Source organism: Lampetra planeri, chromosome 32 (assembly GCF_965212315.1).
Source record: "Lampetra planeri chromosome 32, kcLamPlan1.2.h2, whole genome shotgun sequence".
Classification (NCBI taxonomy): domain Eukaryota; kingdom Metazoa; phylum Chordata; class Hyperoartia; order Petromyzontiformes; family Petromyzontidae; genus Lampetra; species Lampetra planeri.
In genome coordinates, this window is record NC_136138.1 from 5,897,202 (window position 1) to 5,919,422 (window position 22,221).

The following is a 22,221-nucleotide window of genomic DNA, read 5'->3' on the forward strand; positions in this document are numbered from 1 at the left end:
GCACCGAGGTCGCCCTCGCAAGAGAGGCAAACACCGTTACAGATGTATCAATTGGTTTATTTAATCTCCAGGTTAAACGGAGGATACAGCAACCTACTACCATCATTGTCCTCTGCCTGTCAACTTCCACTTGCATTAACATTTGGGTAATTTTTTTACAAAGAAATCAGCCACAAGCCACAATGGGTAAGGTTTGTCTCCTCAGGTGGTATGGACAAATGTTCTCGGCCAATAACTTTTCAGCCGGAGTAGATGGTGCAACAACGCGACGCTCTCCCGTCACGGGCGACGGCGTACCAGTGTGCCGCCCCCAGCCACGGACAGGGGGCTCTTGACGAGGGTGATGGTCTTGGTGACGCCTCCGATCATGGTGGTGACCACCTGCGCCTGCGGCATTACCGAGATGGTGCCGGACTTGTGCACGGTGATGATGGGCCTGCCCGAGGTCCCCGACACTGTTCCGGGTGAAGACACCTGGGCCATGGCCGACTTCAGCATGGAGGTCGCAGGAGCGTTCACCTGAAGGGAATGGCGCTATACTCAAAAATAATACTGCTCTTAAAGAAATCCTGCCGCTGTTACCGCCATCAGAGGGTCGTGGCTCTATTAACGTGTTAATGGGCCCATAGTCGTGCGTAAATGAAGAAAAAAAGGATGTTGAAATGGTTAGGAGCTACCGATTGATCGCGCCATTCTTTTGCAGAGCGGCATCTTTTTTGTACTAAAGCGCCGTTAATGACGACGACCAAATGAGGTGGATCATCATCTTCACTTAAGACAAAAACTAGTACAACAAAATGTTTTTAAATCCTTTATATTAAGTTCGCATGCTTGCTTGCTTGCGTGCTTGCTTGCTTATGACCGTGCAAATCTTTCGGTCGTTTTTTAACCCACTTCCCGTGATCCAATCGAGCTGACATTTTCCACACAGACTCGTTGTGACAGACAATTAATGTTCGTGAAAAAAAAGTCCCAAAATTTTACACTTTTTAGGCAAAAAAAAATTATTTGACATATATTCAAATAGAACGCATTCTTGGCTTTGGCAGAACGTCACAGTATAAGAGCCCAGAGCGTAACCCCTCCACAGGCCGTGGCGGAGTAGCGCAGTTGGTAGCGCCCTCGCTTCCCATGCCAAAGGTCGTGGCAATATACTAAATGAAGTAATTAAGCGACTGAAGTTTTATTTCTATAGGGGACAGTGTAAAGAGTTGAAAATTGGATTGTTAATCGCGTTTGTTTAGCGCTAGTGATAATTAAACATAAAAAAACACATTACTAAAAGTTATCATCAATCAACATGTCCAATAATAACTGCTTCTTCCAACGCGATGTAATATACACCCCCAGGATTTGCCAAGAGTCGGGAACGACCGACGTCACTCACCACCGCATTGAGATGTGAGACACGGTCCCTTACCACAACAGTGCCGGGAGGAACTTTAATGGTGCCTGGGATGCCTGTGGATCCAGCTGCGAGTGTGGTTGTGGTGGCTGCCAATGAAGAGGCCCCTGCAGGGATCTTTTGGGTGGCGGCAGCCGCAGCAGCAAGCGCTGCCATGCCACTCATCTGTGGCGTGCCAGAAACGGTCTGAAACAAGACCACAGTGAAAACTAAAATAAAATAAATTACCAACGGTAAGAGGCAGCTTTGATCATGCGCAAGGTTGAGCTGTTGACAGTTTGTGCTTTCGTGTTGAGACGTTAGCCTGCTATATTTCATGTTATAAAGGCATTGTTAATAAAGTTGGTAAATTTGTATTTGTGTAGTGACATCAGGGATGTCACTGTATGGTGCCGGCCCGGAAGGGTCGTGCCGCTCGATGTTCCTACATCGTGGACAGCACCGTGGGTGGCTGTGTGTAGTACCAGCCCTAGCGGGGCTCGGCGAGCACTGGGATAGTGCGGGCACCACGCACAGCGTGTGGTGGGGGCTCCCTCGAGGGGGAGGGAGTGAGTGTCAGCCCAGGGGCAGGGTTGCCCCGGGCCGTGGCACTCTGGTTGACCCCAGTTCCCCCACCTGGTGCCCCCTGTGTGGACATTCCGGATCACGTGTCCGGAGAGAGCTCTTGAGAAGGTTCCAGAGGGATCAAGAATGTTCAGGAAGGTGGGCGGGGCCGAGGACGGAGTGGCCCCGACCGGAGAGGGATATAAGACGGGTCCCTGAGAGTGACCGGGGTCGCTGCATTCTACAAGCTGGAAGCTCGACCCTTCGTAGCAGTAACTTGCTGTAGTCTGGCAAAGGGGCAGTAACCCCTTTGTGTTATGGTGCTACAAATAAAAGTGTTGCCTCTAAAAGGAACAATGTCTGCGATGCAGTTGGACCCACTATATTTGTATCTCAAAGATCAAGATAAAATCCAAGTTTCAGCTGTTCGTTGTTAAACCAGATCGTAAGTGTAAACGAGCATACGGTATGAGTTTGTCTCCAATGACGGCACAAAAAATCCATTCTATTTTGTTGATAATGAATATTTGCATGTAATATGTATTTTGTTTAACTTATTTTGCATCGTACGTAGCCAGCCGTGCTAATTCGAGATGCGGGACTTTTTGGGTTAGGCTACGTAATAATCTGGCCAAATATCTGTCCTAAGGCCTCCACCACCCAACATAGCCAAACAAATATAATTATCGCATACATAAGCACTTAACACGCCAATGCAAGTATTATTTATTGATGAAAATAACTTTAATCTAGCTGTCATGAATTAATTGCAGTGTGCAAACATTACAAAGTAGATGATTTATTCATAATAAACTATTATAACATTTTTAACACTTTATTTAATGTTCAATTTAACAAACCTTTCCCTCTACAGGCTCATTTATTTTATCAGTAATTACGAATAAAAAATATATGAATGACTGGCAAAGATAAATGAAAAATGTGTAAAGAAAAATCAGATATAATTTTTAATATTTAATTAAAATGTGATTGGTTGTTCCTGTAATGTGTTTATGGCTTTTTCTGGAGATGCTTGGCAGTTTCAAGCAGAACATCGTATCCGATTGCTTAATTTGGGTGTGCGAATGTTCTTCAACTTAGTGGTTGAGTTGAACAAGTTATTGGCTCGTTCAATGCTTGCACATGTGACAATTTTATTTGTTTGGCGATGTCAATAGGGTAAATCTCAAGTACTGTACTATATGTTACTACTGTATTATTGGTCTTGAGATATTTGGTTTTGCATTTAATTTGGCTAAATTGTCGATAATTTATTAGAATACTTTTTTACAGGCATGTAACAAGCCTACAGCAGAGCTGTAGCCAGTTGTCGCCGCTCTGAGGTTTCTAAACAGAGGACGCTTCGTCTCATGACTTTACGCCTTTAGCACAACTGGAGAAAAGGGGTCCACAAAAATTTGCACTAATTTATGAGAAATGACTCGCGATTGTTCCGAAGATGAACTCACCCCCACCGTAGGAATAGCCTTTCCAACACTGAGTCGGGGCTGTGAAAAAGAGAAGCGTGCTGCCCCACTCTCACCAGAGCAAGATACCTCTGTAAGTGCTCGTAATTCAGTGAACTATCGCCCTCTAGTGGCTTAGGGGGAAATAAACTGCTAACGTACAGCAGACCTCACACTAACTGCAATTACTGAAACGAATGTATGCTGGCGCTGATATAAAACACCTATCCCGCTCTCTCCATCCAGGGCATAGAACATGTCAATAAACAAAGTCATTTTTTCCTTTTATACTCACAAATCCTCAACCCTGTACCATATTTGGAGTGGTGACATGGGCCACCCCATGTTACGTCAGCCATAGGGGTTATTAGATAGTACTTCACCGTGCCTTTCAGTGTGGGTTATGAAGGGGGGCCAGAAGCAGTTCAGTCACAACTTGAGTCGCTGGGGTCAAACCACTGCGTTAAGGCTGCACAAACTTCATGACTATTTATAACAATTAATTCCCCCACCACATCACACGAGTATAATTTTCATTTATGATGTATGGATTCAGTTCATATGCTGGTTATACCTTCAAGCAATAACGTAAAGAAAAACACCACTGCATTCTAGTACAAAGCGAGATAAATAAATAAAAAATTCCCTACCCACGCAATTTGTTGTTCCTGGTAAACGGCAAGGTAATGGGCGCGACTTGACAATAGAATAACAAAAAGTTACGGATTAAGTTTGGAGTTTGTAATTTTCTGCAGCAGTGGCACATGGAGCATCAAGTGACACGCACCGTGGGTAGGGCGGAAACGGTGATGCCCGGGTTGGTGGGTTTGCGTGTGACGGTGAAGATCGGAGAAGAGGATGCACCGGCTCCCTGCGTGGTCTGCACCCGCACCACGGTCGTTCCTGATGGCAGCAAAAGGCGTACACGGAGCACACGATAACAACGGTGTTAGAACTGCTCACGTGGTGTGCTTGAAACACCGAGAATGTCGTTATCAGCACATATACAATACACGTGCATGTACAGCTATTTGTCAGTCCCCCCCCCCCCACATCGTGAGGTTCATGGGGACTATTCGTCCATTCTTCAAACTGGTCAGTATGGATTGGTGAATGAAAGAAGCACAGACTTTGGGGGCAAATGCCTATACAGTATGTTGAACGTTTTTACATTGGACATGGCTAACCGCGCTAGTCAAAGGTGCGGTACAGTACAACTATATACTTTGCTGCACTGCCCAGGTAAGTTTAAAACAACCTGCTACACCATGCACTATCCAGGATTAAATCTCCTTAGTTTCTGAGATCTGATGAGAGCTGGCGCATTTGGATTTGGTTTTAGGCCTCCAAGTCGCAAAACTATTAGGGTGCTTAAGATACTTGGCCAATTCGTTAATAAGTAATCATTTCTAAATTGGAAAAGATGCAGAACATGTGGTTTTAAGATTACAAAAATCTATAGTGAGGATGGGAAATCAGCTTGCTCTGCCATCACCTACTGACCATCACACTTTGCAGCTCTGCAGGTGGCAGTGTCCAACACAAGCATCTCTCCATAATACAGGTATTTTTTGGGTTAGATCGTGTAAATATGTGTCGTTAAGCAGCCACCACCCGACACAGCCAATTAGTAAGGTTTGTCACGTAAACAGAACATGCCAATTCATTATTAGTACAGCACACCAGTGTGTTGTAAAGCAAAACCACAACATTTACAATCTGAGCATCTATGTATGATCCACAAACCCCACACCTGAAGCACTGGCTTACAGTATCACACCACCACACCCAATACAAGATAAATCTGGCATCCCTACCGAGACAGATATCAAACATTTACATTAACCAATTGGTCGAGTGTGGAAATGTACGCTGCCAATTTTCACGGTTGGCTACGTATGGTGCGAAAGAAGTTCAACATTCATAACGGTTGACAACAAATTTGTGAAGCTGCCTATCCAACGGGAGTGAGTAGTTTAACACGTAGACTTTCGTGACCAATATCATCCATGAGGTTTTTTTGGGGTTAGATCGCGAAAATATGTCGTCAAAATCTGCCACCACATGACATGGCCAACTAGTAAGGGTTGTCACGTAAACAGAACATGCCAATTCGTCACGAGTACAGCACACCGGTGTGTTGGAGAGCCAAGCCACAACATTTACAATCTGAGAAAGACGTTCCGCCAGTAATTACAACTAGCTTCATCAGGCGACAGCCAGATTTTTGGAGAAGTCCACCTGTTTTCGTTCCTTATACAGAGGCGTAGATGTGGTGACCACACTTCTGCGCTCTTGCGCAAAGTGGGGGGGGGGGGGTTAATGAGTCAACGTACATTATGCATGTGCATTATGCAAGCCCTTTGACCTTGCCCTTAATGTCCATTGTGTATGAAAATAGCCAGACCAAGGGTAATCCCTTTTGAAGTATGGTGCCCTTTGTAAGAATGCATTTAAACAATGTATTATTTGAGGATTCACTTCCACGCAGCACTAAGGCGGGTAGCTATCCGAACGGTTAAAATAATTTTTATTTCTTTCAATTTCGATAGATTGTCTAATTAGTCTTGGACCAGGAGTAGCTAGTTTTGCACATGACTTCAACATAATCAAAATCAATTGAGTGTCCTTGTTGGCACGCGTGTTCTGCTACTGCTGTATTTGGGAGTATTTAATATTTCTCTGATGTTCTTTTAGTCTTGTGCTGATCATTCATCCTGTTTGCCCAATATTGAATTTGCCACACGTGCCGTTACTCCTGTACACACCTTCTGTTGATAGCTTCGGTAATACATCTTTTGTACCAGATATTAATTTCTGTATTTTATGTACCGTGCCAAATCTGACTCGGATGTTTTCTTTTTCCAAACATCTGGCTAGTTTATCAGTTACTCCCGCAATGTACGGTATTTTGATCGTTTTAATTACTTGGGCAGTTTCAATGCTCGTGTTATTTGATTTGGCATTCAATGCCCTGTTGATTTGTGCATCATTGTAACTGTTCATTTGCAGCGCTTCTTTAACATGTTGAATTTCATTTCTCAGACTCACCATCTGACACTTTCTTCACTCGATGAATGAGCATCTTGATAAGAGCAGATTTCTGTGCGGGGTGATGGTGTAGGTTTCCAGATGGGATTACTGCAAGTGGGTTCATTAACCTGTTTGATGTTGAGTATTATCCTTTCATATGTGTGCGTTTTTTCTGGGTAATTCCCGTTTCATCCTCGCACAAGCACTAATTTATAAATGCCAATCGACCAGAAATCCCAATGCAACAAGCTGCCTCCTGAAAATAAGCCTTCAGGCTTTCCTGGGCAAATTCATATTTAGAGCTGAGCTTATTAGAGTAGAATGGTTTTGATTTGTAACAGTTTGGAGAATTTGACCATATACATTGAAAAAAGTGTTAGAGCCAGCATTTGGTGCAGTATTACATTTGCAACTGAATTTAATCAGCATCTCACATGCTACTGATATTCCCCGTGCCTCTCACGTACTTAAATTTATGTATGTGACAAGAAATCACTGCTTGCTTAACCACTCCCTCGTCAACCACTAACTGTGGTCAACAGTAGACCACAAACATCCCCCCCCCCTCTCCAGGCTCCCTTCAATCCCCCCTCTGAGAGTAGCTAGTCCGCCTCCCACTGGACATTCTAGGAACGACAGTAATAGTTTCAGTTACATGGCACACAAGCAAATTTCTGCATGACTTTCCCAACAATTTGGAAGGAAATTTCTGTCAATTATATTGTAATTGTGCGATTGGCATCATGCCATGAGACACAAGTTTAATTCAAAACTCTCATAGCTATCAGTGCCAACACAGCCCCAGGAAATGTCAGAACTACCGAAGTCCCTCTGATGGGTCTTTATCCACGTGTGATAAAATATGTATATACTCTAACAAGAGCGCTTATATTAAATCAATCTGATATTTGTTATTCTCGAGAGCTGAAATAAGCCAAAATGTGAAAATCAATAGCGACGAGGCTGAGACCACCAATTGGCTAACTTGGAAACACGATTTGATTACACATCGCTGAACTCTGGATTTGAATGAGTTCTCAGCATTGTCAACTCAGTGCACTATTCATATTTAACATACTACAGCAATGCAGACCAATGGTGAAGACATAATGCATGTAACAATACATCGTCCCCTCCCAGAAATTCAATAAAATGTTGCAATTCATGGTCACAAATCCATAAAAAGATCAATACTTTGTTAGTGTCATTTGCTAAATTTTGTTTGCTCCATTAACCTAGATATATGCATTTAATCTGAGAACCTCTGACAGTTGCTAAAAGAGGAGAGGATCTGTCCCGGACATCAATCCTCAGATACGATGACAAAACTATACAAATGGGTAGATGTGCACAAACCATAAACAATTCTCACACGCACACAGAAACGAGGCATGCATCCTAAGCAACTCACATGGTACCGTTACCACATCTGCACACACTGGCACATTTAAGCGACACAACTATGCTCACCTTGAGCGTTGGCTGCCCCAATTCCTCCGGCCGCCGATGCGCCCAGCAGACGGATGCCTCCGGTCGTAGTCATCTGTGGCATGGGGCTAGTGGGGATGCCAGCAGCCATCAGTGGCGCCGTGGCAGCGTGCGAGGGGCTCTTGTCGCCGGCCATGGCGGCAGCAGCAGCGGCGGCTGCAGAGGCAGAGGCTTGGTCCATGGCGCTGACGCCTGCAGGGGCCTGCACTGGGGTGGCGCCGGCTGGCGGGGGGATGTCATACTTCTGCAGCTGTAGGAGGTAGGCGTCAGCCGTGCTGACGGCACCCCAGCTCACCTCGAGCGAGTCCGTGCTGGCGCGCACCAGCTGCACACGACCCGGCGCCGGCGGCCTCTCTACGTTAGGAAGGTGGAACGGACAGAGCGTCATCATCATCAGCCATGGTCCATCCACTCGTGGTAGATGAAGGCCTCCACAAGCCGTCGCCAATGTGTAAACAAAACAACTGACAAGACCCCAAAATAATTATAACAGATGAAAAGAGTTTCAGGGTGTATAACTCCAGTGCCCATGGAGGGACAATGGTCTTCGTGCAAACTGAGCTCTCAATTAAGTAATGGGACCGGAAAACATTAGCTACGAAGCAGTTGGAGCTTTCAAGTTATCCACGCAACTTGCAGGACCTGCTGCAATTAAGGACCAGAAATAATGCACCCCTGTCACAGATGCAAATGACTGTAAAAAATATACCGACGCCTTTGACCGGAATAAATAACGCGCGCGGACGAGGATGGCAGTGACTGGCTGTGAGCAGGGAAAAGATGCGCAAGCACGTACCTGTCTCGAGGTACCACAAGTCCTTGCAGCACACCTGGTTGTTCCAGGCCTTGCGGTAGCCATCTCGGCCGCTCCAGACAAACAGGCGTGAGTTGATGGATACGGCACAGTGGCCAGCGCGCGGGCGAGGGTTGTTATCCTCAGACGTGTCAGTCGGCACTGACTGCCAGGTCATCGTTTCTGTGCGCGGCGGAGGAAAAATATATTTAAAGGACGCGTAATACGAGGTAATTTCTTGTGTGTGCAGTTGACCAGTGGAGAATGCGTCTAATTTGTGAAATATGTGCGTGCTATAACTCATGTTTGTGATTATACGATTTCTCATAACACCAAATGAAAACTCAAGCTCACATCTTTACTAATAACATGTGCATTTTCCTATGCAATGGTGATATGATATTGTAAATTGTTGAAAGTATATAGTTAAGTCGCTTTGAGATTCTTTGGCATTTAAGAGACTAATGCACATTCATATCAATTCATGAATAGGTCTGGCTTAAGCACTGCAGCTTTGTTGGCTGCCAACAGCAAGTAAAGCTTACGATCATTATTGTAAATCATAGCACACAAAATCAAGCATAATTTCCCCACTCACCCAGGTTTAAGCAGGCGAGGTTGCTGGTGCATTTCCATTCCTTCTCATGTGTCGCTACTTTTGCGTCTTCCAACACAAGGGGCACCCATCCTCCAAATACGAACATTCTGGAATAGCAGCAAAAAAATAACATTATTAACTCGCACACAAATCTGGGTGCTTCTTACTTCTGTCGAGCTTTGTAAAGTCATTGGGCCCTCTTGAAAACCACACTTCACCAAAACAAAATTTAATTGAGTGAAATGTGAACAAGATTGAAATAAAACAGGAAGCATAGTTATGCTTTTTTCAATTTAGACCTCGATATCACAAACAAAATTAAATGCAATAGTTCCATAGCTTACAATGTCCTACTGGACTTCTGCTAAAAAAAATAGCTTCATACCTCAGATTCCTCCAGTCTAAATAAAGTTTTAAAGATTTTTATTCTGACACATTTCGCAGCTATAAATTACGCAAGATGCTCCACCGTTACTCCTTCTCAGCAAGCGTATCCGATCCCTTTTTTCAAGGTGATAATTTAGATTGAAACCCATCTATTATGAGACCTTGACTGCAAAGAAGGCATTATGTGGATGTCATCTCACATTCAACTGCCACCGTGACAGCATGGATCGTCAATGTTGAGGATTTGTATTTTGTTCACGTGTTTCAAGTGAACATATCTGCGAGTTCACCGCGTTGGGCGTGCGCGAGTCTTACTTGGGTCCGATGACTGTGGCAGAGTGAAGACTGCGAGGGAGAGGAGCAATGCCCGACATCATTGGCTGGCTCCAGGTCATTGTGTCTGCAAGTGAGATGGATGGAGTTTAATGCAATTAAAAAAATTGACCATATTTTACCAAGCTGGTCAGTGCAGAGTGATGAAGATGGGGGCCATAGACGTGGAAGCGTTTGACAAATAAGTACCGCAATAGATTTTGCTATACTGCATGGCGTTTGTAGTCAAAAAGGTCAAAATAAAAGGAAAAGATGCAGCCCTCCAATAGCCTCCCGACACAGCTTCTGATGGAGGGGCCTCCACTAGAGAGCTCGAGAGGGTTCACAAATCAAAAAAGTACACAGCTGTAGGTGAAATAATGTCATAACCATTACAATACATTGACTACAGAACTGAACAATTAATATACAAATGAAAGAATTGGAGGTAAAATTTGCTGTCAGACCTCAGAACGCCACCCCCGTTCTCCACGCCGCATGCGCCACACTCACCAACATCGAGCGTCCACAGATCTCCGAGGCGGCACCCGCTCATGCCTCCGTAGATGACGAGCATGGGCCGACGTCCCAGCGGCTGGGTGAGTGCCGGCTGTGTCGGGGTTCCAGGGGAGGTCTCAGGGGGCTGGGGGTAGACGACGGCCGTGTGGGACTCGCGGGGAGGCGGCGGGGCACCCTGTGTCACGGGGATGTCCCAGCCCATCACCCCCGAGCCCGGCTTCAGCTCCAGCACGTACAAGTCGTTTAGATACCTGGTGACAAGAGGTCAACGTCGGTTTAAGTTTGAGCGACGCGTTGACATAACCAGAAGGATCGACTATGAGTTAAAGCATAATATCCTCAGGTTCCATATATTCTTCGACTCAAGATACGAAAACATTCAATCATGTGTAAGAGGATTGTTTCATATGTAATGTTATTTATTTAGACCAGAAAGCTTCACGGATTCTCAATGTTTGGCCAATTCAACGTAAAGAAGTGTTCTGAATGTGGGATGAAACTGGTTTCGTGGATAAACCCCGCCACCCATATGCAGGAATAACACGAACAGTCTGTGGAGAAGACCACAAACCCATTGGCTGTGCTGCCATCTCTTGGCCAATTTACGGCACAGCAGGTTTGGGAGTTTCAAACATCTGCACGATACACCAAAACCTTGTTTACAAAAAGCCTGGCTACAGGCATACGCCACCATGCACAACTCTAAAGACGAAATTATGTCGTGTGCAGAAACGGCCACATTGTGATTTTTACACTGCACAATGAGCACTAACACCCGACTTCAATTCCTGGCCATGGAAAACATCAGCGGTGAACGATATCTGTATTGGTACACAACGCAGTGCTAACCACGGCGCTAAACCCCCCTCCCCTTTCCAAACCCCTTCACAAACTTGCACTCACAAGCAAAGTACACTCAAACAACCCCCACGACTAACATGACATGGGGAGGAGGACTTCATCCAGCATTGGATTATCAAAGCACAGTACATTATTATAATGTATACATTTTCACAAAAATACAATCTCAACAGTCAAACAAGAATCCACTCGGCTTGGGCCCCGCACCTGGGAATGTTGTTCTTGGGGTCCTCGCTATCGTTGGCAAGACCCCCAAAAAGGTAACACTTGTTGCCGATGAGCGAGAAGCTGTGGCCCAGTCGGGGACACGGGGGCGGCCCGTGCTTCGGGGGTTTCGGTTTTAGGCGCTTCCATTCCCAACGGCTCGCCTGTGGGGAGCAACAAAGATGCCGGTTAGAATGAGAGCAAGATGCCGGCCATAACATGGGAATCGGCGTCATTCTCTTTAATTCTGACCTTAGTTCACTCAGGGTCCTGGTGCACTGCATGAGGCTGGAAGGGGGAACCTTTCCAATTCAAACACAACGCTTCTTAAGTCAGCAAGGGCAGGAGTTAAAATGAAACATTTTCAATGTGTTTGATGTTTGAACTTTTAAATAAGGAGCAATGTTCAAGACAGATTGGTGCTATAACAAATATGCAGCTCCATGAATTAGCTAACAGCCTTTAAAGTTAGCTAAGCATGTAATTATAGCACTCTGGTGATGTCACTGCGATATCACACGTGTCCGCAATTTAAAAGTCTTCATCATTAAGAATCCTTCAAACCTAAATTGGACAGCCCAAGGCACACAGCGGATTTACAAGATAACAGCTTTCTTTTGTGTTGCATTGTCCTCTAATACATGTGTTGTGTGACATTTACAATAGCCCATTCTTGCAAATGTCATCGCGGGGTTTTATACAAAATGCGGGACTTGAGGATAAACCGTGCGACTGCTGGGTGGCTTACCTGCAGCTCGTACAGGTCGTTGCTGTACTTCCCATACTCCACCATGCCGCCGAACACAAGCAGCCGTGTGCCATCGCACACGAAGCCGTACGCTGCGCAGCCCGGTGGGATCTCGCCACGCACCGCCGGGATGAACCATTGGTTTGTTGCTGCAAATGACACACCGCGGGTGTGAATTTGACGCAAGCGACGTGGACTTATAGGGTTGCGATTCACATAGCCATATGCAAGATGACCAACGCTCACTCAACAACCTTCTAATTCCATAAATGTCACATTTAAAAATAAACTTTTACATGTTTATACCAACCACAGCATTATGAAAAAATCTGTCGAAATTCACCAAAATATCAGAAGCTAAGCAGAGTTGACTCAAGATGAAACCAGTGTCTTTGGCTGCTGAGCAGCTACATTGTCAGTAACAAGAGGGAACTGCAGCAAGATCAATTGTACTGTGCAGTACTTCAATGCTCTGATGTCTATTGTCCACGCCTTCACCAACCCACACTGGCCATTGTGATAAGAATCGAAAATAAACCCCCATAACCAGCACAATATGGGGAAGCCCTCTTCCAGCAATGGACTGCCAAAAGGGCTGCACATGCACACCAATTGGTAATTTGTTAAACTGAAATTAACGTGTCAAATTCATATTTCACAATACTCACATGCTTTATTTACTTCATACTATTATTTGTAAGGCTAATCAGTTAAGGCAAATGTGTAAAAATGTGTGTTCCTGGATGCACACTTATATAAAACATATTCACGATTCCCTTCGACATTCAAAGTTTGTACAAGGACTGTACCGATTGACCTCCTTGCGTTTCTATGTATTAATCACGATTCAAGAATCAGTTCCTTTTTTGCACTTGTAGTGAATGTAGTGCCTTCTACTGGCTATAGGGTAGTATGTCAACCAAATACTGTAGTACATAAAACCTAAACGACTAAAATAAGCAAGTCGACATACGTTTAGTGGGCATAAGAATACATTTTGAATGATTAATTGATGCAAAGTTACACACATTGGTACTAATATACGGAAGAGCTACCATCTTTAACTTCAAATGGTAACCGAGGCCAACAAATAACATTGCCAATTGACCAAAGAGTAGAGCCAGGTTTACTTTTCACTTCAAGTGGGCACCCAATTTAGTGCACAATGTAATGAATGCATAGACAGGGTGGCCCACGTCAGGACACACGGGGTTATTTCATTTATTTTAACACTGGCATTAAAAGATTTAGTTTCAAACATTAAATCCACTGAAATAACGCTATGATTCCTTAAAATATAACCCTGTGTCCTAATTTTTGGACCACCCTGTACATTAACTCACGAGCGGCTTAACAATGTCAGGCATTAAAACTTTGTTGCTGCCTACCGTCGATATGTGCTATAGCTTGATGTTCAGGGTTTTTTGGGGGCTGTTGACATGAATGACGGTGTACAAGATCAAACTATTATTCCCTAGAATTAGCCGATGTTAGGAGCTTACGTGTTTACTGTCGCCGGACCTGGTTTGTGTTGTTTCACCTCCATACCCTTGATCTCTTTCGACTTTGTGTCTTCATGTGAATGTGATTCGCGATTAGCACCGTTTTGAAATGCAAATCACATGAATTAAGCTATTATTATAGTAGAACATTATTATTTTTAGAGTGTAAAAGCACAGCTGTGGGGGGTGGTGGGGCATCTTCCAATAGCGACCACAGGTCTGCTCATGCACCAACTTAAATGGCATGGATACTGTTAATTGCGTAAGTGAAATTCCACGTAACGTAACAGTCGTACAAAAAAAATAGGGGTCAAAAAACATTTGAGTCAGCTCATTGTGGTGCATGATATCACACGGGAATATGCGCAATATCATGCCTCATTAGGAAACGGTAGGCATTTTAAGGGTGTTTTGCAAAACCTTTTCTGTGCCAGTATTTCGTAATCGGACGTTATATTGTCCTGTTCAGTAAAACGTCGTGCCATTTTTTTGTTAGCACGTTGCATCAAATCGTTCACGAATCAAATTAAACGAGCCTGCAAAGGATGTTAAGTGGATATTATTGCTATGGGTAAACTAATTGAATACATTGTTGTGACTTTTCATGTATGCGTGCCAAACACGCCTTTCGGCGCAACAAAAAGTGGACAGGATTTCCCAGAAATTATCCAGGAGTAAAATGTTCTCCTCTTAGGACCAAAACATTGAACTGGATCGCTTACATACCAAGGTGAATTCGTAATTAACACACAGAAGGGCACTGCTTAAGCATATGGTGGGAATCATTTAATGGACAATAAACGAATCAAGAGCATGTGACGCATTAAGTCCTGGTGCATTAAAAAATAAACCCCTTAATAAGCATCAGGCTGCGTAAATATTGGAAAGGCTGAGAAAACAAAACCGAGCAGCCTAATTGGGCATCCCGACCCTCCCATCTCCACTGAACACGCTCCCTCCCTCCCTCCTAGAAAGCTGTGACCTCATTTGCATTCAGTTGTCATTTTTATATAATTAGTAATATTTGTACAACGTCAATGCTTTGTTTCTTTTCTTGTGTCAAGTGAATGGAGGCTGTCACGTAAAACAAAGGCAGCAAAATAATGCGCAATTCGTTCCAATTGCTTTAAACACGATAAAAACAGAACTGTTTGCAAAATACAGTACTAGACTTTGTACAGTATGAAAAATAATACACATACAAAGTAAAGAAATTCTAAACCAGGGCAAATTTACGTCATTTTATTGCATTCATTCAAGGGTTTCCCTTGAAAGTAGCCACAATCACGGCATTAAGTATGGTGCGAAAAAAGAGAAACACTTGATTTTTTTTATCCCATTCACCACGACCTAAGTTTATGTATTCTAAAAAAGAATGATGAATAAATATTTACATTGGTGTAAAGGTGTTTTGTAACCGAATAATCGCCACTCATTTAACTACAAGCTACAGTAGCTGGAAACCAACGCGTGCAGACAGTGCCGAGTGAGTGTACTCCGCAAGCAGACATGCGTGTGGACTTCAGTTAAAACCAAAGGATTGAGTTTAAGTCCAAAAGTCTATTCGAATTAAAAAAGTCTCGCAAGGATTCGTATTAAAGAGTTGCTAAAATTACACCTCCCAGATGAATATCCCATTATAACTTGACCACATTTACACACCATGAGAACCCTGATTAAAACAATATAAGAAATGTGCCCTTTGTTTGAAGCCACAGTAGACGAATGTGAAAAAAATAGCCACCATCGATCGTGTAAATCCAGGCTAAATATTAAGATTTCCCAAAACATTTTAAATTAAACCCACCTCAATGTTGCGAGTTCCTAGATTAAACTACCCAGAGCCAGTACCATTCCTCTCATGAAGAAAACTTAGTGAAACCGATTACTCAAATTTCGTGAATTTGTTTCACATGTTCACTGCTGTACTACAGTAGATTGTGTTGACTGAATGAACGAGCATGACATTTGTTATCATTGCATCTTTATTGTCTTTCACCCAATGGTTGGATGACGTTACAACCCATGTCTCTCTTGACTTGGCCTCTATTTCTTCTGAGATATCTTTCTGAAAAAATGAAAATTGTTACCCGCCTAAAGCAGGCAGTTTAATTTATGCAAAGTTTCAGTTTAAGCCAACGCAATTAAACAAATATAAAAAAAATGTCCTTCGTGTAAAACACACAAACACACGGTGTCAGCCGAGAAGCGTCGGTTTATTGACTTAACACCTCTGTTCCACCCACAGGGGCAAGAAAATATCTCGCTGGAGTAGGACCGGAGCACCGTTCCCCTGTGTGCCACCTCATTGGCCGACAGAACGACGCCGCCAGGACAGCGAAGAAGGCAACGCGGGAGCTGCCCTGAGGCAATGGAGGGCGCATGGCAAAACTAACAACACAAGCGCCTCCACTGACCGGCGCCATGTTATTACCGCCGCTGAGTGGCGGAGGGAGACGACAACGACCGCGGAGAAAGGGGGGTGGCGGTGAAGCGGCTCTGGAGAAGCCGGGTTCGAAGGACCGGAAAGATGGGGGAGCGGAGTGAGACAAAAGTAGTTCCAGTCACCCCGCTACTTAAAATAACGAGAGAAAAAAAACACAAGACACTGTATGCTGAGAAAGAGCAAGGGGAAGCAGGCGCTGCGGTGTCTGCTGTCAACACAGCATCTCCCGCTCAGCAATTCAAACAATGACAACCATCACCACCACCCGCATAAAAGAATCGCCCAAGAGTAAAACAGCACCGCAATACTTGCAAAAACGGCGCACTGAATGCCGAATACAAACAATAAAAACGTCACCAATTTGAATCGCGCAATTGTTCGAAGGAGCAAAATACAAAAAAATCCCGCGGCGTTCCCGCAGAAAGAAAAAATAAGCCGCATTTAATTATTTATTTAACTCGGCGGCGGTGGTGATAAAAAAAGCGCGGCCCGCAAGGCCCCAGCCGCCTCAGCGCTTATCCACAAACACAACACAAATAAAACAACAAAACCACAGCTGCGACTCGCGCGCTCGACCGCCGGCGAAGCGAGCTCCGCCCGCCGCGCGCACCCCGCGCTGTCGAAAGGCGCGAAAACGTCGACGGATCGCGAACAAATCGCGACAAAACAGGCGCCGCGAGCCGCTTTGGCGCCAAAGCGGAGCAGCACAAACACGGCCGCCATCTTGACGCCGCCAACCCCCGCGCGCGCCTCCCCCACCCCCTACGCCACCCGCCGAGTCGCGCACAGCGTCACCCGCTTCGCTCGCCGCGCTCTACGCACGCACCCGTGTTGTAGACGTGCAGCTCGTCCACGATGCCTTCGTTGCCGCCGCCGAACACCACCATGAGCTCCTTGATGGTGACGGCGCGGTGGCCGTGGCGCGGCCGCGGCACAGGTCCCGTCGAGCCAGTGATCCGCTTCCACTTGAGCGTGGGAGCCGCCATCTTGGGCCTCGCCTTCCCACAATGCCGAGCGCGCGCGCGAGACAGCCGGAAGCGGCCGTGGGGGATGGATGGGCGGGGTGCTGACCCCCCTCCCTCCGTCCCTCCCGCCTCTTCCGCCACATCCCCCGCACCGGCTTCCGGTGACGAGCGGGGCCCCCCCCCACTCTCCCTCTATCCCACTCTCTCGCGTGAGACTCTTGCGTCACGGACCCCCCCCCCATCATCACGCACCACGTGACCCACTGAGACCCCCCCCCCCATCATCACGCACCACGTGACCCACTGAGACCCCTCACCCCCCCCTGTAGCCACCCCCATAGAAATGAGAATCTTGATCCTGGAGGAATCCCGATGAGTTATGAATCTATTTTTTTTTACAGACGTTCAGTAGGGGCGGGTAAGGGATACATTAAAGACAAGCATACAGTCCTGCGATTGTGGGCCATATAGTAAGCCCTTAAGATGTACATTATACACAAGCAACGGTGCGATTAATGGGCATGCAACACAAACCATCGACCACGTAGTAAAACCACTGCAGTCTGCGCTTATTTAACGGAGGAACAGCAACACTACACGAACTACTCTCTCGTTGTGGCCAACAGCAAATGTCGATATTGGCATTTAGCAACTGAACATTTCCTCCATAGGCAGGAACACTGTAGTACGATCTCGTGATTTTGTATTGCTTCAGCACCATCGGTTATGTTATAAAAAATTCCACACACTTAGCAGGTACTGTATGTACAGTTACAAGTTCAATTACATCCAGCATCATCAGGCGATTGACAGAATTTTAACTCGTTGATTGGTTTCTAGAAAACGTACGTGTTGCATTTTAATCTGTTAAGTTAATTTCTTAGTGAAATGTTCTTGTAAACTCTCCGGCCACTCGTGACCCTTAAGCCATCTTGCAAGTTGCAGAGGAATCATTCACGAGGAATCGATTAAGGGAATCGATGTGCGAAGTTGGACGCATGAATCGAATCGTGCGCATACGGTGGGGAGGGGTGAACCATTACGTCACGGACAACGGGCGCGTGACGTCATAACAAAAGGGCAATCAAAGTAATTGACGGCCATCTTACAAAGGGGCCTTTTAAAATGGGACCTTTCTTTGCCAGTATCAAAGCATGAACATAATATTAGGTTTTACCCTTTCTGGCAATACTAATAATAATAATAGGGTTTACCCTTTCTGGTAATAATTGCCAACAAGGGTAAAGCCTATTATTTTTTATTAGGGCACTTTTCATTAAAATAATTACCGACTTGTTTTTTTGTTTCTGCCCTTTCCATGAAATGCAGCAAAAAAAACTTCCACAATCGTTATTGCATATTGCTTCGTTACGTGGATAAACGATATTCCACTTTGTACATTTTTTAAAATATTTTGCAACAACGCGTCGTCGACTTAACGGAGCTCGATTACCATTGGGGGTGTGCACGCGGCGCCTCGCCCTTACCAAGATGGAGGGTCCACGCCTCGCAACGCGCCGCGCAGCTGCTGCTGTTATTAATTCATGGCACTTTCTAGACGGTTACATCCTTTGTTTCAAGAACGACCCCCCCCCCCCGGGGGTAATGCTTGAACCGCACAGCTAATTTAACAAACAAACAAAAACAAATACAACACATTCGTGGATAACATCGTGGCTTTAGAAGGAAGACATAAATATATAACAGCTGACGTTTCGGGCAATGGCCCTTTTTAATTGCACGTAAATTATGTTTTTTTTTTACATCTACATGTATGCACCATTGTCAACGCAGCAGCCAAATAAGTTGATACATTTAACACACCGGTCTTGTTATATCCACGACGCAGCGTTGCACGTACTCGAATTGATGTGCTGTATACATAAAAACTAGTTAATAATTAAGTGCTTTATACACTATCTGGCCTCTAAATAATAATGAGTACATGCGCCAGTGGTGTAGCCACATACGTTTCCTCTCCAATATAATACTGCATTACATATTCGGATATAAGCATAACTCAATACGGTCTCTTCACACATAAAAAAAACTTAATGCTTCGTCCATTGATCCCCATGGCGATATCCCGGGGTACCAAATAAAAATACAAAATGGGCCGAGGCAATTAAATATTTTACTTCTGGGACACTATTTTTTCCAGGGTTTACTTAACAATCGTGGTGCATCGTGCACAGCTCGTCGAGATGAGTCGATAGCCGCATCGCCGACCATCAACAGACTAAAAATGACTGCATCACGGACATTGTGCGAGAGCTATGGTTCTATGGTTCAATTAGTCCATCAGCTTAATTCCAGACCAATCCCAATGAACGTGCAATATTCGGGCAACGTCGGTTAACGTTGGAACAACGTTGGTTGACGTGGGACAAACGTAATGTACCATTGGAACCTCATTTGCCAGTAGCAAAATATGATCATTGGTTTTTACCCTTTTATCTGGCAACAAAACTGACATCTTTTTTTTTTACAAGGAGTCATGTTTGCATAGACCACGATACCTGCAGTCGGAATGCAAAAAAACCAACTGATAATGTATGCAAGGACAGTGCATACATGATCAGAGTTATGTGTTTTGATAATGTATGCAAGGACAGTGCATACATTATCATAGTTATGTTTTGAATGCAAACAAAAACAACTATGATAATGTATGCAAGGACAGTGCATACATTATCAGAGTTATGTTTTTTTGCATTCTGACTGCAGGTATTGTGGTCGATGCAAACATGACTCTTTGTAATAAAAGGTGTCAAGTTTTGTTGCCAGATAAAAGGGTAAACCAATTATCAAACGTAATGTAGTCCAGAGTTTGTATCAACATTTTGCTTGATATTTCTTCAGTAAACATGCAAACATTGAGGTTGGCCCGAGGTCAACCGACGTTTGCACGTTTACTGAAATATCAAGCAAAATGTTGTTCTTGGTTTTTTCGATAAAGTCACGTAGAAGGGAAATAAAAAAAATTAAAACATAATAAAAATTCTCACGACGTTTCGATTGCAACACAATCAATTGTCATCAGGTGTGAAAACTACTGCAAGAAAATTTTAGCTGAAAAAAAAGCTAAATGTGGTTGACACAAGCAAACTCTGGAATGTAATAAGAAACTATTCATATGCCAATAAAACAACCGGTAATCAGAAAATATGTTGCAATTGAATTCTCATCAGGACACCACGGTGTCAAGGGCATTCTCCTACCCTTATCCATTTTAATTCCCTGGCCTATGTGCTATGAAGAAGAGTCATTGCTCGAAACGTCACCTTTTGCATATTTTCTGTTTATTTGAAAGCCACGATGCTATTAATGACCAACGTGTTGAGGTGTTTTGTTGGGTTGTACTTTTGCACCACTGCCAACGCAACAGCGGCATCACCAAATACTTGAACTCTGGCCCTGACTGCTGCAATGCGTAGTGGGGCTGCCATCACATTACATCACAGATGACTCTTAACGCCTGCTTAAATGCAAATTCAACCCTCCCCCCACCCAGTGGCTGAATATCCCATTGCAATTACCCCACGCCATCTGTTCATTTGCACATAAACTACATTTACGGACTTGAATTATGTGCTATAATGATGTATGGGACATTGCCCAAAACGTGGCCCTGTTACATATAGTATGCATTTTTTTAAATGTTAAGGCCACAGTGTTATTGATACGCGTGTTGGGTTTTGTTGCTTTTATTTGTGCGTGTGCACCATTACCAATGCAGCAGCAACAGCGTCTGACAATATCGTATACCGTATAGATTTGCATAACGAGTCACTTTCCCTATTGTTTTCTCACGAGACTCGATTAATTTATCTAGATTAGATTAAGCAATAATGAATACAGCACATTTCTGGAATTACAATGTGTACAGCGTCCGATTGATGTCGATTCAGCATCTTAAGACGTTTTACAAAAATAGCAAAGCTATATTCAAGTTTAATATGAGGTGGGGAGTGGGTCAGGGCAAGGAAACGCGGCTAAAACCGTTGATCTGCCTATATCGTCTGCATGTAACTCGAATATCTTTACACACTAATGATACAGTCACCCTATATAATTTTAAGGTTTCTTTAATTTAATGTATTTGTGCTATTTTGTAATGCTATATTAGGAAAAATAAGTGTTGCTGGCTGGCTGCCTGGCAGGACGTGACAGCTGGAGGGGAGGCATGGAGGGCCGGTCACTTCCAAAGGACATGCGGACTGCTGGTCAGTCTACAAATACATTTTCCTGACTCGACTGTACATGGAATTTACTATTTGACGTTGATTTATGTTTCTGCAATATTTTTCGATTTTTGCACGTCATCCTTGTTGTTTTTTGCTCTGATTTCCATTTGCTTCATTGGCACACTTTATTTGATGGTGTTTCGCTTTTGTCATTTTGGTGACACTGGTCAACCGTGGAAAGTTTGACCATCTCCGGCATCTTGGAGTTGCCACCTGGTTGAACAAAATGAACTTGAAATAATCGCGTAAATTCTCTCATCTGCACTGCTCTTATCTTTTGTCATGTTTGTGTGATCTGAACTGTCCGTTTTGTCTGTGCTACCATCGTTTTCGGACATTTTGCACGTCGGTATTTTCTGGTATGCTGTTGTTTCATTCCTTCAGACCAACAGCCAAGAGAGAACATTTTAAAACATAATTTCCATTGTAATTATTGCAAATTCTAGCTAAAACGCATCATTACAAAATACCGTAGAACAGTTATCAATAAAATCTGTTTGTTGTACAACTGTTCCAAATCATAAGAATTCAACATATCCGTCAATAACACTGCCGTAAAAATCAAAAAAATACATATCATAGGTGACGTTTCAGGTGTTGGGCCTTATTCATAGCAATGCTTATGCACCACCGCCAAAGCAATATTACAATTCCATTGTTTTAAAATAAGGTGAGGCTTGAAAAGCATAATAAACCGAGGGTCG

General features: G+C 44.1%; 1 protein-coding gene across 5 annotated transcripts in view; it reads right to left on the reverse strand.

Annotated features, from left to right (window-relative positions):
- HCFC1 (host cell factor C1) overlaps positions 1-17,362 on the reverse strand; it is a 37,243-nt gene extending 19,881 nt beyond the window's left edge. For 2 of the 5 annotated variants that reach the window (XM_078609597.1, XM_078609595.1), the window contains exons 1-11: positions 17,132-17,362; positions 12,358-12,506; positions 11,613-11,773; positions 10,539-10,795; positions 10,029-10,113; positions 9,327-9,433; positions 8,732-8,911; positions 7,918-8,289; positions 4,202-4,317; positions 1,421-1,591; positions 298-534 (exon numbers count right to left, since the gene is read on the reverse strand). In XM_078609597.1, the coding sequence (XP_078465723.1) occupies positions 298-534; positions 1,421-1,591; positions 4,202-4,317; positions 7,918-8,289; positions 8,732-8,911; positions 9,327-9,433; positions 10,029-10,113; positions 10,539-10,795; positions 11,613-11,773; positions 12,358-12,506; positions 17,132-17,291 (1,995 nt within the window). In that variant the 5' untranslated portion in view covers positions 17,292-17,362. The other 3 variants (XM_078609596.1, XM_078609598.1, XM_078609599.1) reach the window with 3 other exon arrangements.
- Positions 17,363-22,221: the final 4,859 nt, after the last annotated feature.